Raw genomic sequence first — 16,582 nt, 5'->3', positions numbered from 1 at the left:
TGTAAGCAGAGAAAGAGAGCAAGAGGAAGACAAAGGACTGGCTTTTGTGATTCTGTTCAGCAGGCTGAAAAATACTGTCATCATTGAGTCTCTTTGCAGTGTGGAAACATTTAAAGAATCATTTACCTGGCCGCGTGTGGGTATTGCTCAAAGTGTTTGAGCTGGAAACCGTACCGCAACTTGATGCTTCCAGGCGGCCGATAACGGTAACTAACGGGCTTTGGCTGTTTTGCAGGGCTGCCTTCAGCGGGGTCGCCTGATTAAACTGCACGGAGGACAAGCAGCCAATAAACCCTCTCAATCCAGCCTGGACCAGTTCCTTATCAGTGATGTCACTATCTGAAACAGGAAAAGGAATTGAGCAACTGAACTTCAATTGTGATGTTAAAATACATTCTCCCATCCTAGTTTATATGCAGAGACAACTACACTACAGTTAAAAAGTTTGGGTGGGTAAGATGTTTTTGAGAGAAGTCTCTTACGCTCGCCAAGGAAATATTTAAATATTATTACAATTTAAAGTAATATTTAACAATGTCATTTATTCTTAGGCCGTGTGTCCACCAAAGCGATTTTTAACGCGACTGGCGTGTTTTTTCAATTGTTTTCAATGGGAGCGCCATGTTTTTAAAACGCCATGAGCGCAACGAGGCGCTGAGCGTCTATTTCACGCTGAAGCGCTGAGCGTTTGCCGTTTTTTACAGGTCGCCGAGTGTTGAAGAATGTTCAACTTTGGGTTAAACGTAGCACTCATCACTGTCACTTTTTACCCAGCCGTCCAATCACAGTGAAGGAGGGGCGGGACTAATACCACACCGACCAACGGATATTCTGTATCATAGCAACGAAGCGTCTCAACTGAAAAAAAAAACTGCGCTGCCAATACGCTCTCAAGCGCCCACAGCTAGTCGTTTTCAGCTGGCTAAAAACACTTTGGTGGACACACGGCCTTATGATGGCAAAGTTGAATTTTCAGACTTCAGTGTCACATGATCCTTCAGAAATCCTTCTGATATGCTAGTTTGGTGCTCAATAAATATTTTAAAGTTAATACTGCTTAATATTTTTGTGGAAACCATGATATATATTTTTCAGGATTCTTTGATCCTGATATTCTTTGATTTGGGGTGGAATTATCTGTTTGTCTGACTAATGGGAGACAAAGAGAGACATTTTTTGCAATTCCATCTGGTGACATCAGTGGCATACAAATTATGCATTTCGCCGTAAACTGAATTCAAATGTTAAACTGTTAATGAAACAACTCATCAGCCTTCATTTTAAAAGTAGCAGACTGCAGAACCACACAAGTAACCTCTGCTTAATGAACTCTTTTTCTTAAAAAAAAAAAAAAGCTTCATTATTAGTGTCCAAAAAGCCATTCTAAAACAGAATAAATTAGCACATTCAGTGCTGGTTCCTTTTCCATTTTGCATCTGTAGTAACTAATGAGATTAAAAAGGATTTGTTGTAGTTATGCGAGTGTCTTAAACATTCCCTAGCTTTATTTTTTATCAGGTATAAAGAAACTGTCTCCTAGGCAACACTGAGAAATTCCATTTGGCTTTCACTTGGCAACTCACCTGTGACGGCGCTGTCAAAAGTGTGCACACCATACATCTGCCTCCCAACCCAGTCAGCCACCCACCCTTTCCTAACCTGCCTGGTTTCAAACACCTGACGCCACATCAGTGAAATAGAAATGTGTGAAATGGCACACAAGGAACATGAAGAAAGTCCTCTTCAAAAGCCTGCTAGGAACTCACCTTGGATTCTCCCCAGAATCACTGACCTCACCGGGCTGAGAGCAGAGCCAGGAGACAGGCTGTACTGCTGGGTTACTGTGCTGTCAATCTGGAAGGGCACAGATATTATGACAGATATCTTGTAAAAGATTTATACCAACATTAAGTTTAAATCAGTCATGATAAGCACAGGAAAATACATCTCAGTTCATTGTGACATGCTTTTAGAAATATCAAAAGTCATACGTTCTCATTCCTGTAAAAAAGTACTCTAGTGAAAAAACTTCCCAAAATACATTTATTTCATTTGAAGTATACTGCAAATCCATTCATATATTAACTGACATATCGATTGAGACTTTGTGATATAAATATTATAATTAACTTTATTTGGAGTACTTCTTAATTGCACAATGCACATTTCTTAATATTAAGCCTAAAATGTGTTTAATATCACTATTAGTAAGGATAGTATGATATCTGCGAAATATCAGTCTTTAAATGCACTATTTTTTAAAGTGTACCAAAAGTATACTTGCAATAGTTCCACTTCAGCACAATCAAATATACTTAAGTATATCTTTAGTTATTCAGAAATAGTGCTGTGGTCCAACTAAAGTTTACTAAGTACAAAATGAGTTGTTCCAATTTAGCAGGCTTTAAGTATACCAATTTAGTATACTAAAAGTACAAATGCAGGGTATTTATATTAAGTACATAAATATGTAAATGTACTTGTAGTACACTTAGCATAAAATAAATGTATTTCAAATACATTTGATTACATTTATTTTTCACTAGGGTAAAGTATAGGAGGTCAAGTAAAACGTCTTTGGATAACAGATATAGCCCAACACCTGCTGCTATGGAGACAAAGACTCACCTGGACAAGAAGTTCCTGTCCCTTTCGATTGATTTTGACCCAGTGGAACCGTCCGTCTGATAGACTGGCTGACTTTGGGCTGAACGTTTCTGTTCTTTTTTCTTTGTTCAACAAGTATCGTATTTGCAGGCTGCCTGGGAAATCAGAGTAAAAGCTATTGATTTAAAGTCATACGATATTTGTTTGTTACAATGAATGCAGTGTTGTAGGATGACAAGAAGGAATTAATGCTTATTAATTGCAACACGTTCAAGTCCACAATGTAAAGTGTTTTTGTATCACCATGAAGGGGTTTGTGATAATAACCATCTAATATTGATTTGATTTGAAGTCATTCTATTATGTGAGAAGAAAATACAGTGCGTGTAAACGACAAACATTACACTAGCAGTTAAAAAAATATCAAGCAGCACAGCTGGTTTCAACATTGATAATAATACATTGATAACAAAAAGCTTTCTGAAGGATCATGTGACATTGAAGACTGGAGTTATGGCTGCTGAAGATTTGGCCATTAGTCAAAAACATTTAAAAATATATATTTTCAACCCTAAACTTTTGAACAGTATAGTCACCAGTACAAGAGATGAAGCCTCCAGTAATATCTGTGGTCTAAAAGCGGTTTTCTTTATATAGAGCGAGATAAACAAATGAGTTCACCTTTAAGGTGAAATCTGTAGTTACCAAAATAGAAAATAAAACACACTACTCTTTAGTCATAATTAGGTTATTTCACTGCAATTAACAATTTGAGAATTATGAATGCTTGAACATGTTTAACAGTCATTTGGGATAACAGGACCAAGCAAGTCTGCAATCACCTCTGCACTTGAAAAGTTCTCATGTGAATTATCAATTCTCTTGTAGGTGGAACAAGACTAACTCCATCCACTACTTCTCCCTTCTCTGTCATTAAGTATTCTTTATAGTCTTTGCTTGCTTCCTAGCTTTTATTCATTGATTTCCATGATCAGTCTTTTCTTAAGCATACTTTCCTTCTGTTCTGCATTTCCTGTACCTCGCCTCAGTGCTTCTTTCTTTTACAACCTTTCTCCCTTTTTTCTCCCTTTATGTCAAAGATTGATGAGCATTGCTATCTGCTGTGCAAGACGTGTTAGCCAGTCATGTGTTCTCGATGAGATGGTGACAAATTCTTTTCCTCTAAATGGAAAAAAGCAGAGCTGTGAAAGAGTACTGTAAATAGTGATGAGAGACAATGGTTGCAAGACCCTTCAATTTAGATGCCATGTGTGTGTTTTTTATAAAGCTTGTGGGTGTAACTGAGTGAGGGGGAAAAAAAACTAAAGGAAAGATTATGATGTATAACTTTTTCTACTCTGTACAAATGTAACCTGCATAGATACAATTTCATTATTGAATCTCAAAGGATAACAGATATTGCATATTTATACAACTCACATACAATTCACAGGAATACATTTTTTCATCAGTTACTCATCCTCATGTCCCTCCAAACCCGAATGACTTTCCACAAAAACTAATACTATTTTCTGGCTGCTCTTTTCTAGTCAATGAAATCAGATAATGACTATGGTGGAAAAAGGACAAAATGCATACAATTATTTATATTTATTGCCCTTTTTTGAGCTTGATACAGGTCTGGAACAATATGAAAATGAGCAAATGACTGTTCCCCAAGTTTTAGAGTAACGTATGACTTAGTACCGTTTGATGATAGCATAACAGCCATATAATGCTGGTCAAGAGTGTGAGCTGTCAGGATCAAGGCAGGCACATGACGCGTCAAGAACCCAAACGACACTTTCTCTTGAGATTTGGTAACTTCTGCATTATGGAAGCCAGCCGGTGACTTTCTGGCTTCCTCATTCAGTATTCCGGAAAATGGCTCCTGGAGAGTGTAGAGGACTGAAGATCCACTTTCAAAGGAAGCCGCTAGAGCTGTGATGGACACAGAGAGACAAAGAAGTCCCTGGTGAACTTCACTGAGAACATAAGCATCATCATCATCTCTATGCAAATTCAGATTGTGCGTAAAGGCAATGAACTCTACATCTCATCTGTCATTATTAGAGCTATAAAAAACAACAACATTAGCATTGTTTCCTCCCCAACCACAGCTGAGACTGTGGCGGAGAGGTGTCCTACTGATTCTTTCTGTCTCTTCTCATTTTCTGGTCATCTATTCTAGTTAGCAGTAAACAGCCGTGGCTTGAGCGGACCCGTTGTGACATCGGATTGTGAAGAAACAAAGCCATTACATCACTAATCTGACTGACAGGCTGCTGGATGGGTATGAGGCAGAGCAATGGCTGCTATAATTAAATTCCATTTGTCAGTTAAAGCTTTTCTGCCAAAGCCTGTCAGCCCAGCCTCAAGGAATTCAAGGTGAATACGCCATCAAGGGCATGTTGTCATCCACCGGCGGCCAACCCTCCTGATCTAATAGAAAACGAAAAATTTTCTGAAATAGTTGAAATTTCCATAGAATATATAGTGGGTTGACTTTCATACCTGTTGTACACATTTTTGGTACAAATGTCTCCCATTGTGAGACTCATGCCATATCCAACAGCTCACAGCAAGCTGTGGCTTAAACGGATATTAAATCATGTCCTATAGAGCCCTGATTTAATTTCTCTCTGTAGGCTTTGATCTAATTGTGTGATTTTACTGTGTAAATCCAATAAAAACACTTTCTCCGTCAAAAATGCCAACATTATGGCATTTGAGAACTACAAGCATCTGAGGTGTGCTTGTGGTCCAGAGAGACTATTTCATTTAGCTCGTTTTGATTGGTGAAATAAGACCTATGAAAGAGAGCTGGCCTGGAGGCCATCGTAACCTCACCTGTTCTGCAGTGTGGCCCATCGAAGGCTATCAGTGTGCAGTCGCAGGTGTACCTGCTCCTCTCTTCCACACATCTCCCTCCATTATGGCAGACGCTGTCACTTGTGCAGTGACCCGGGCAGCCTGAATTCACTCCAGGGGTGGTCTTCGCACGCTCATAAAGGTCAAGGGTAACCCCATTAATGGTGAGGGCACGTAAGCATCCCAGAAAGCCCCTCTGCCTAGAAGCCGTTCCTCCTATTGGGGAGATTAAATTTATTAATTGTCTTAGGTAATTTATGAAGCCAAGCACTTTGAAGTTAATAATAGTGTCATTCTCGTGAAATTATGCCATTTGGGTGCTACAGTATGTGTGTCCCAATCAATTACTACTGACACAATTAACTGAACTCTTATTATTTGATAGTCTTATTCATACTTACACACTTAAATTTAGTGTGTAAACAGCAAAGGAAAAAATGAAAATGAAAAATTAAATTAAATAAATGTATCTCAATTTCACCATTACACTTTAATAGACTATATAACAAAACATTTTACCAAAATAATTTTTTTACTGACATGAACATCTCATGCCTTCATATAGATATTTCTAAAACGCTTTATTTGTCTTTGTGGGGAGTGAAAACATAACATCTGACCAGAGGTAAGTTACTATACAAATATTGTTCATGGCATAAAACAAGAATTCTGACTGTAAATAATATGGTGTAGCGAAATGATATATTTTGCACTGATATTCAACCCTGTCACATTTAACCATGCCATGGTTTCTGACTTGAAATATGATGACAGATTTCTTCTGTAAAACAACCTCAATTTTCTCTGTTCCCACGGGTATTCTTAGCTAAAGTACATACAATATTATTATAACATTACTAGTGACATTTGCTCAATTGCATGTTTGCGCACCCACAAATAGTTGACTGCTGAGCTGAAGCCGATAGGGTCTTTCAGACGGTGCTTCGGTTAGCTCCAGCGGCAGCGAGTCAACCTGCAGAGAAGCTTCTTTCACATTTCGCTCAGCACGAATATAATGCCATTGACGATCATTTAAGACTACAGGTGATCGAACGGTAAGAACTACTGGTCCATCCCCAAGGTCAAAGGTGAAGTTCACTGTAGAAGAAGCTGAGAATGACAAAAACAGTGGTATGTTTATCTCACACTTTGCGGTTTAAACAAAAGTATGACAACGCAGTTCACTGAAAGTTCAGTGAATGTTCTTCTTTTAAAGAAGTGCTCAGAGGCTCTTTCAAGAAACTTGCTGAAGCCTCTACTTTCAGGTCAGACGCACCCGATACCAGTGCATTTCCCTTCAAGCATATATTATCTAAAATGAACTGCTATGCCACTGTGTTTGTCTTGCAAATAAATATAAATTAAATTAATTATATATAAATATTTTCTAGAAACAAGAGTTATTTTCCTTGTGCAATATTGCTTCAAGTAAACGTATATTTATAATTTAGATGTTTTCTTGGAAACATATTTGAGCAAGCACTCACAAATAAGCTCCAGCCTTATGAAGTCTCTGACACCCAGATTCTCCAAGAAGACTCCTGAGAGAGCACTAGTTTTGAAAAAGAGTGAAATATCGACGCTCAGTTCGGCTTGCAGGGTGGGGAAGTGTAGATAGGAGGATTCCTGGTAAAAAGATGCAGAGTTCCAGAAAAATCCTGTAGCAAAGGGACAGGCAAGAAAACGCACAGCATGTTGAAAGGCAAATTGTGCTCTGAATTTGATAAAAAAAGGGTCCATCTCTTTTGCATTTTGAAATATGAAAATATATTCAGTAGAGAGCCGTATTACCCCCCATTCCCCTTTTAAATTTGGTAAACAAAACACCCACTGTTGCCATAGCAACGGAGCGGTCCAATATGAAGCACAGCCTGTGAGTTTGTCCGGTTTGTGTCTCCGATGGCGATCTCACTAAGGGGTAAATGGTCTTTATAAGACAGCACACCAGTATCATTTGCCCTGCAGGAGAAGAAAGAGAATGAAAGCATGTGGAAGAGGAGAAGTAATGAGCGAAAGGGTAGTATAAAGACTTTTTAATCTCTCTCTGAGGTAGACAATTGCCCTCCGAGGAGTGTGTGTTCTTCACTTGTTGCTTAAAAAAACGGTAATACTTGCCCTATGGCGAGTATTAAGCTTTTTGCTTGTCTCAATCACTTTAACAGAAAAGCTAATGAAGAGTTTTAAAGAGTGAATCCAGTACAGCAATTTAATTCTCTCAATCTGTCTCAGATTTCTTTCTTTCATTCTATGAAAAAATGCAATCCTATTATCTTACAAATAGGAAAAATTGTCAAGTCCATTGGGCTATTTTTTTTTTACCTGCAGGTTAAAGGTTTGTCATTGTGCATAAATTATATTTGACTGAAACGCTTTTAAATGTTTTATATTCTACAAATGATAAAACTGTGCTAGACGTTATGTTTTGTGAAAGAGAAACCGTTGAGCTCCTTTATGAAAACAAACTGTGTTTATGATTACTACTATATAGTGATTTTAAAGTTGAAATTGTGTATAATGTATAACAGTGACCGTAAAATATTTTAGGTATGGGATTGGCATATTTCGTTTTGGGCTAGTGTCAATTGGCTCGTTTTGATTGGCCACAGGGATTTGATCTGATTCACCGTGAAATAAAAATTTACCAGATATCTTGGTCTGCATCACAGTTGCAGAAGTAATTCATGTCCCTGCAGTTGCCATCCAAGCTACAAGAACACTGCTGGACCCCAGGCAGAAATCCTCCCCAATATGTCCGTTTCACTCCGTCTCTATCCAGCCACCACGACAGAGGTGTTCCATCTGAAAATGGACAAAATGCCCCAAGGAAAAAAATATTTTTGTATATTTCTTGCGGTAAATAATTATGCTAATAATGACAGCACTGTTTGGAGTCTAATGTAATTTAGTCATGCATGATGACATCTGGTCTCCTGCTCCTGCTGGTCAGTAATGGGCTCTGAGGCTCCTGTCAGTCAAATCGCCGTTATAGTAGCGCTACAATGTGCTTGACCAGACATCTGCTATCACAGCGGTGCAGAGATCTGGCCAAGAGCTTAGCCAACGACAAATGGCAATCAGATATGCAAGATGTCTAGTGCTGGAGGTTCACATTTGAACAATGTTTGATCAAAGGTTGATCTTTGCTCAAAGGCTTTATTGGATCTCATTCCGATTTTGCAAATCAAAATGAATCCAAAGAGTGAGCCAAATGTTTGAGGATAAGTTAACTCCAACCCAGTAAAAATCCTAAGCATATCAACCCCACAGAGTCAAAAGTATTAAAGCAGTGTGCAGAAAAAAACATATGGAATAATTTAGCGTAAAAGCTTATAATCTTTTTTTAAGGCTTTATGCATGCCTTTGCAATTCAAATGCTCTCATCATGTCCCACGACCATCCCTGCATGACAAAAATTACAGTATAACCACTTTTTAAGTGAACATCATCATTCACCGCACATCGTCGTCATGTCACACTTGAGCCCCTTTAATATCGGTGGTAATAACATGCTGTTGTGAATCATTTAGCTGTGAGGTATGTTTTTGTTCCTTTGGAGCATATTAGCCAAATTTAGAGGATTAGAATTCCTGAGGTAACATAAATCACACACTTCATAAAAAGACAACATTTCAGCGGTACAGCACACAAAACTATGAGATAAACTCAGTGCGCCAGAGTAAGAAAGCAGAACCAACCCCAGGTGTCAAAAAGCCGAGACCTCCTGCAGCGATATATCACTTCCTGTTGGCAATGTTCTGAGGAGGTCACGAGCGAGCGGAGATGGTATGGAGAGATGGTGTAGTTGAAGATGAGAACGAAAGGGCTGCGTGGAGTGGATCCTCGAATGTCAATGGGCCTCGTGTAATCGTGCCCCACCACAGTCCAAACTTTATCTTCTGTGCAAGAAACACACACACACACACACACACACAAAGAAACAGCACACTTGAAAAACTAGTAAAGACTGAAATCCCCGTTGACTCCGAACGTGTATCAACCCTCTCAAGCCTGCACTCAATCGACCGAATGTGCTTGTGAATGAAAATGAGAGATTAACGGAGTGATGGAGTCGTATGCAAATACCTGATGAATATTAAGCAGAGAACAGAAGGTCAGTCATTCAGGAGGGTGTGAAATGATGAGAGTGTGGTAGTCTACACTAGCACCTTTCACTATGCACATTGAAATTGCTACGTGTGATGTCTAAAGGTGCCGGTTTGTGGTGTCTTGCGGAATTAGCATGGCTAATAGCTCCTGTAATTGGGGTCAGTTTCAAACGATTTTCTTGCCAGTGCTTGTTGGCGTCGTTCGAGAGAAAAGGTCTATTTGTATTGGGTCTCCAGATCTTTTAATGCATTCAGCGTGACAAAGCTAACTTTGCAATCTGAATAAAGCTCAATGAAAGCTGACTTGGTAAAGTAAAGCCAGCTTAGCCGTGCCAACGTGCAGCAGGTGGTCACAGCGTATGACAGCTTCCCGGTGCTTACTTTTCTCAGCTCGGCTTGCAGCTCCAATAACATCAGAGCCAAAACCTGCTGCCTATGAAACTAAGAAAAATGAAGCTATCAGTCTCAGCTAGTATGTGCTGCCAGTCTCTGCAGGCAGAAATGCTTCTTGATTTTTTTTCTTTCTTCACCTGCACTCCTCCCTGCTGCTGACAAAATGGGGCTTGAATTTCCCTGCGTGATGATATAATGTATAACAGTCTTATCTCAGAGACAAATCAGCCCAGCATCTGATGCAGCAGAGAGTAATGTCAGAGGCCAAAAACCAAGGTCGGTGAGATTGGTGATGAAACCTGACAGGAAACGTGAGAAAACACTTTGTTCCTGGTGGCAGAGGATACATCTGCTTGCACCCACATGTCTTGGAGAGGTAGTAAACCAGTTTTTTTCTCCACATTTTGCTACTGCTATATATTGTATCCTGTAAAAATCCTACAGTAAAAACCTGTCGATTGGTTACCTTACGATATACAGTACATGGGCTTCAAGTCAAGTGAGCTTTATTGTCATTCTCTTTTATATGTGGAGACAGGCAGTGTAACGAAATGTAATGCCTCGCAGGACCACGTTGCAACAAATTTAAACACAAATATAAACAGTAGAAGAATAACATATAAACCTACACATAGCTAACATACTGAAAGAATTAATCGAACTATAAATATATTACATATAATCAAACTATAAAAAAAACTACTGTAACTACACATATAATTAATTTAACTATATATACTTTACTTAGACTGTACATAATATACCCTGGACATCATATTAACATCATATATATGTAATTTTACTGTAAAATATAGCCAAATTTATGTTTTTTTTTAAAATAAAAAACGATGAATTACCATAACATTTACAATTAAAATTAGTAAAAGGGCATTCCCAGAAGTCCCTGTGTAACATTACATATGCTTATATTTTATCTAAATTGTTTTGATTCCTCTCATTTTTGTTTTATGTTACATTTTACTATTGAAGTTTCGTGTGTTACCCTAATGGTGTTTTTTTGTGTATGACCCTGTGCACGGAGCATTATATGAGCATTGGCAATGTTTTATGGAATTTATTATATGATTTTCTAATGTCAATTCTATTATTATGGTGGTTACAGGACATTTTAAGGTAAAAAGCCGATTTTGGTTCAAGTAGTTTGGTATATTAACATTATATAATTTATTAAAATATATGGTTATAAGTATGCCACCCTGTAATATTTTTTACAGTGTAATATTATTACAAAAAGAGCACATACAGGGCCAGATCTACTAAACAGGGCAAATAAGCATGACGCTGCATTCCCATAAAAGAGAAGATGGGAGTGGAAAGTTCTGCGGGTGATCTACTGACAATGCGCAAATTAAAGAACAAATGCAGACATGTCTAGCGCAAAATGAGTTAAGACATGCCCTTTTGGAATTAAATAATGGTGCAAATACAAGAAAATTTACCACCGCAAACCATAGTAAAATCATGTTGCTTGATTTATTTAAATACTTTCCTCCAATAAATGTTATGCCCGAAAGGGAAACTCCTACAAATGCATATCCAATAAGGTCAGCTACAAAAATAACTGTGTTGTGCCCACACCATTTCACTGCCAATTTTTCACGGCGTGTCTTTAGTAACTCCTGACAGTAGTTTTTCAATGCCAAAAAAGGGTTTACACTGGCACAAGCTGTTAGTAAATCTGGCCCATAGGGTCAAATTCATTCACTTTTGCAGCCCTTCTGCACTCTGTATTTCGATGCAAAAACAGAATTTCTCACAGCAAGTAATTGCTCAAATGATGAAGAAATTATGGAAAAGTTATAATCTGTCATATATCACTGGAAATGAGCAACGCTATCAATAGGCACAACTCTTAGTGATTTCTACCACAGTCTAGAGAAAACACGAAAACATCTGAACCACAGCAACATCACACCATCTAGATGTCTTGGAAAGACTCATCAACTGCTTCGTTGGATCCAGTCTAGCTGAATCAGGGATGTTTGTGTGGTGCTTGAGCAAAAAATCTGCCTCACTGGAGGCTCCGTGGGAGGAAGGTTGGCCAACCCTAATCCAACCTGCTGAACTAGACAGCCGCATGAGATGCTGAACTCACTTAATGAGATGTGTGATTTCTCCAGGCAGTCCCCCACACATGCTGAGGTCACACCTGTCCTTGCACTGAATCAGGTTTGTGAATGAGAAGTGCTGAGGTTTGAGCTTCATCATTGAATAATGTTAAACATGATGAACATCAGTGTATAATACGTCTAGAAATGTGCAAAGTTGAGTATGCATAATTAGGTCAGTCACCTGCCATGGTGCAGTTAACTCGAGTGTGCTCTAGAGGTCCACTCCCATCAAGGTCGATTGTAAACACACTCGACTGGCTTCCTGTTTTCCTGAAGGCCTCACAGGATCGCTCATATATTGCTGAAAATGATGAATCATAGAAATGATGGAAATAAATCTGCTGCTGTTGTGTTTATGTTGTGTTTGATTACAGAATGCTTGCATTTTGGCACATCAGCATGCTTGGCACAGAGATACTGAGCCTGTGGGAGGTAAAAAAAAAAAAAAAAAAACACTAAAGTGAGATCAAGAACATTGTTTGTTTGTTTTTTGCCTTAAAGTTTAAGGTGTAATCATAAGAAAAAACATTTGTCAAATTTTGTTAATCAGCAGCATCATTCAAACAGAACACTCTGCCTGGCCAAAAACAGCCGATACCTGTTAAATCAGTCACAAATAAAAACAGTGTGTCAAGTGCAAACAAGTCTTTCATTTATATTAAATTAACTTCCCTAACCATGACATTGTAAACAGTTAATTTAGCAAACGGAGGTAATTACTGTTTTCTTGGGACCTGTTTGTCACGACAGAGAAGTCCTCTGTGCGGTAGAGAGAACTAATTTGTTGCACGTGTTGTTTTGCTGACGGTAAATCGCACAGCAGGACTTGTAAAAAGGAAATATCCCATTTCTTTGTCTTTTAATGCAATAAGTCTAACAGATGGCATTGTCATGCCTCTCTCTCCTCCAGAGAACATGTACAGTCATGAGCGTATGATGAAACCGTGCATGTGGCGGCAGATTAGAACATATTGATCCAACAAATTTGATTACAGCAAGGAAGCGTAAAAATATATCTGGTGAAAATAATTACAGCGTACTCAAAATACTATCATAGACAGATGCCAAAATTAAATGGATAAATTGGTGAGTGCATAGTTTCAAATCACTGTTACACTTGCAGCTGTCATAATTAATGTTAATGATTTAAAGATAAAGGGTAAGCAGCATTGGCCTATTCCAATACGTAACATTTACAAATAGTTTATTAGAACAATACAATTAAAATATGGGAAAATTTGGACCTCACCAACTTAAAGGATAATTCCGGTATTTAACACCATGGGCCCTATCTTGCACCCAGCGCAATTGACTTTGAACACCGACGCATGTATCATTCCTATTTTGCACCCGCGCACAGCGGACTTTTCCCTCCACAGACGCACGTCGGTAAATTAGGAAATGAACTTGCGCTCGCGGGGGCGGTTCAGCGCAAAGAGAAGGCGTGTTCCGGCGCAAAACTTCAATGGTGCTATTTTCCAGTTTTAGAAAGCAATTGCGCCATTGACCAAGAAAAAAACAGTCTAAAGACAGTGGCGCGTTGCGCGTTAGTGATGTGGTATTTTAAGGGCGCGTGCTTGGCCATAATGTTAACCCGCATCCACTTTGATTCTCTAATATAAACAGATGCAGCAGTTTTCATTTTTGCAAATCATACATTATTACAAGGAAGAATATTAACACACGAGGAAAATCATTGGTATGTCCGTGAAGATGTGAAAAAGATCTATCTAGATAAAAAAAATAAAAAAATCTAGATTAGGCTACACATTTACCCAAATTATACGCCTGTTTAACCTAATTTGGGTGGGTTTCTCCCATCATCCCCAATGTCACTTCTCTGTGTTTTACGGTCCTGACGAGAACGTCGATCTCCTCGGCTGTGAACCGCTCCTGCGTGCGCAGGCAAATCCGCCGTTATAATAGCAATCCGCCATGGAACAAGCGCGTCTGCTCTTAAAGGGAATGTGAGAGGACGCTCTGATTGGTTTATTTCACGTTACGCCCAAACCACACCTATGAATAATGAAGCTACTTCAGACCAACCCCTTTTAGATTTGCGTCGGGCGCAAGAGTCATTTATCCGCCGGGAAAATAGCAACAGCGCCGGGATCCGCCCACAAAGTTACTTGCGCTTTGCACTTTGACACTTGCGTTTCAGATCGTTAAAATAGGGCCCCTTGAGTCTATATTGTAGTTTGTTTTGGATGAACAAGAGTGGTGGACAACATTTTTTTGACAATGTATTTTTTGACTATAATAGAATTGGCCATGGACCCATTTAACATTGGAGTTAATGGTCATGTCCGAAAATGTCATTAAAACAGCCAATAATGTTCGTTTACAAAACTGTTAAACTCACCGTGTGGTTAGTGGTGTTCGTTGATGATTATAAACAATATATCGTCGCAATATATGATTCCAATCCGTTTATTTTGCTATAGTGGAACTATTTTTTCAGACACTTCACAACCGTGTAACTTCCGCTCAATATTTGAATCTGAAGCGTTACCACACTCCCGACCACTTGATGGCGATAACCGATGTTTATGTCTCGCGGGACACTCACGGTCACAGTCGAGTTCAACTTCATATTGCACTGGTCAGTGGTCACGTCTTTCAATATTTTCAAGGTTTTGTTTGTTTATTTCGCTTACTCTCCCGGAGCACAGTTGCTCTGCTCGCTAGCCTTATGAGAAACGGAAGCGAGCAAAAAGACTACATCGACCAAATGTAAACAGCCCCCTTTCCGTTTCCAGTAGCGCATTTATATTAACGAGCACTCAGTCCTTCAACAGAATTCAATGGGATTTTACAAAATGACGAATAAAACACGACAGAAACTGTATTTCGCAACACTTTTTGTTTCTGGAACATCAACTAACATCACTAATCACTCGGTGAGTTGCACAGTTTTGAAAACTAATGTTAAAGGTTGTTTTAATGACATTTTCAGACATGCCCATTGACTCCAATGTTAAATGGGTCCATGGCCAATTCTTTTATAGTCAAAAACTCGAGAGAGGAACCATTGTCAAAAAAATGTTGTCCACCACTCTTGTTCATCCAAAACAAACTACAATATAGACTCAAGGTGTTAAATACCGGAATTATCCTTTAACTGAAGTCGAAAGTTAATTCAGGCTACTTTCTTCCACACTATAGTGGCACCTGTAGATGACAATTACCTACCACTCTAAAACTTTTGAAAACTTTTTGTGTTTGTTTATAGTTCATGTTTTTATAATTAATATTTTTTTAATAATACAAAGTTATAATTCTGACAATGCATCTGTGATATCTGAAATAAACCCAAGTACATACATCTGAGTAATCAAACTGGCATAGGCTGTTGGGACTTTGCATAACTCACAGTTGTGGCAGGTGGCTCCTGTGTATCCTGTTCCAGAACAGTCACAGTAAAACTGGTCCCATGACTGGATGCATTGACCACCGTGTTCACACAGATTGGGCAAACACCTGTTGGGATGAACACGTTCATTTGAAATGATAATTTTTGGTAATAACAACCATTTTTATTTCTCATACCCAACTTTTTAATTATTATTATTGTATGTAATATTAATACAAACAATACTATTATTAAATATTATTCTATGCTTATAGGTTATGAGTTGGCCCACATTGAATCTGCTCCTGAAAATATCTCCATAGAATTGGAATGGCCATCATTCACAAAGTTCTACACATTCCCTGCAACTTGCATGTTTGATTTTTGAATATTTTGACTGATTTGGTTATACTTCAAGCTAAAAAAGAGAGTGTATCACTCCGAGCTTTGTTTAACCCATTTCATTAACGGTTAATTCTATTCCATCAACAGATTTTCTTCCAAAATCAGCATAGAAAAGGCAAATCAACTCTGCCAATTTTATCTGGGTCTGGTTATGAGCCAAATTATATAGCTGATCACTACATTTTTTAAGTCATGCATAATGATTCACATACAAGTAGTAAGAAAACTGTGTGAGCAAGAAATCAAAGGGGGAAACTGACCTGTCTTGTATGTTGCAAACGTCAAAGCTAAGCTGGCTAAAGTTGCTCAGGCTTTCCTGCTTAATCTGTAGGAAGTTGACCGGATGGTTGTTGATGAACAGGAGACGAAAGCAGCCCTGAAATCCTCTGCTGGGGTTCTCACAGATGAAATTGCTCTGGAATAAAGGGCAGCCTAAAATAATGGAAAATTCCAACTTACTGTCTTTTAAATCAAAAACAACATCCACAACTAATACCAAGTTGCACAAAGACAAATCTCTGCAAAGCAGCTTATACAATCTCAGCAGGACTGCATTGTCTCAGAAGTAAGCAAAATGAGAGATTTAGAGGTCTTAGTTAAGACGTTGAAAGTTTGAGTCAGAGATTTCAATAACAGCATTGAAGAAAATGCATTTATCCTCTACAGTAATTGAACGTGGTTAGAGCTGCATGAATGAACTAAAAAGAAAAAAAAAA

At 38.5% G+C, this 16,582-nt stretch overlaps 1 protein-coding gene across 4 annotated transcripts in view; it reads right to left on the bottom strand.

Moving 5' to 3' along the window:
• Nucleotides 1-16,582, bottom strand: part of cntnap5l (contactin associated protein family member 5 like) — an 81,459-nt gene that overhangs the window by 1,570 nt on the left and 63,307 nt on the right. Inside the window, exons 10-22 of one of the 4 annotated variants that reach the window (XM_079598131.1) lie at nt 16,127-16,298; nt 15,483-15,589; nt 12,291-12,410; nt 9,174-9,374; nt 8,121-8,277; nt 7,310-7,437; nt 6,966-7,136; nt 6,370-6,588; nt 5,458-5,694; nt 4,315-4,548; nt 2,629-2,762; nt 1,767-1,854; nt 127-339 (exon numbers count right to left, since the gene is read on the bottom strand). In XM_079598131.1, the coding sequence (XP_079454257.1) occupies nt 127-339; nt 1,767-1,854; nt 2,629-2,762; nt 4,315-4,548; nt 5,458-5,694; nt 6,370-6,588; nt 6,966-7,136; nt 7,310-7,437; nt 8,121-8,277; nt 9,174-9,374; nt 12,291-12,410; nt 15,483-15,589; nt 16,127-16,298 (2,181 nt within the window). Of the gene's footprint in view, nt 1-126; nt 340-1,766; nt 1,855-2,628; nt 2,763-3,574; nt 3,790-4,314; nt 4,549-5,457; nt 5,695-6,369; nt 6,589-6,965; nt 7,137-7,309; nt 7,438-8,120; nt 8,278-9,173; nt 9,375-12,290; nt 12,411-15,482; nt 15,590-16,126; nt 16,299-16,582 lie in introns of those variants that run through there. The other 3 variants (XM_079598132.1, XR_013795951.1, XM_079598133.1) reach the window with 3 other exon arrangements.

The sequence above is a fragment of the Phoxinus phoxinus genome (genome assembly GCF_949152265.1).
Source record: "Phoxinus phoxinus genome assembly, chromosome: 22".
NCBI classification, from domain to species: domain Eukaryota; kingdom Metazoa; phylum Chordata; class Actinopteri; order Cypriniformes; family Leuciscidae; genus Phoxinus; species Phoxinus phoxinus.
Note: the sequence above shows the minus strand (reverse complement) of the source record. Positions and strands in the feature narration are given on the sequence as shown.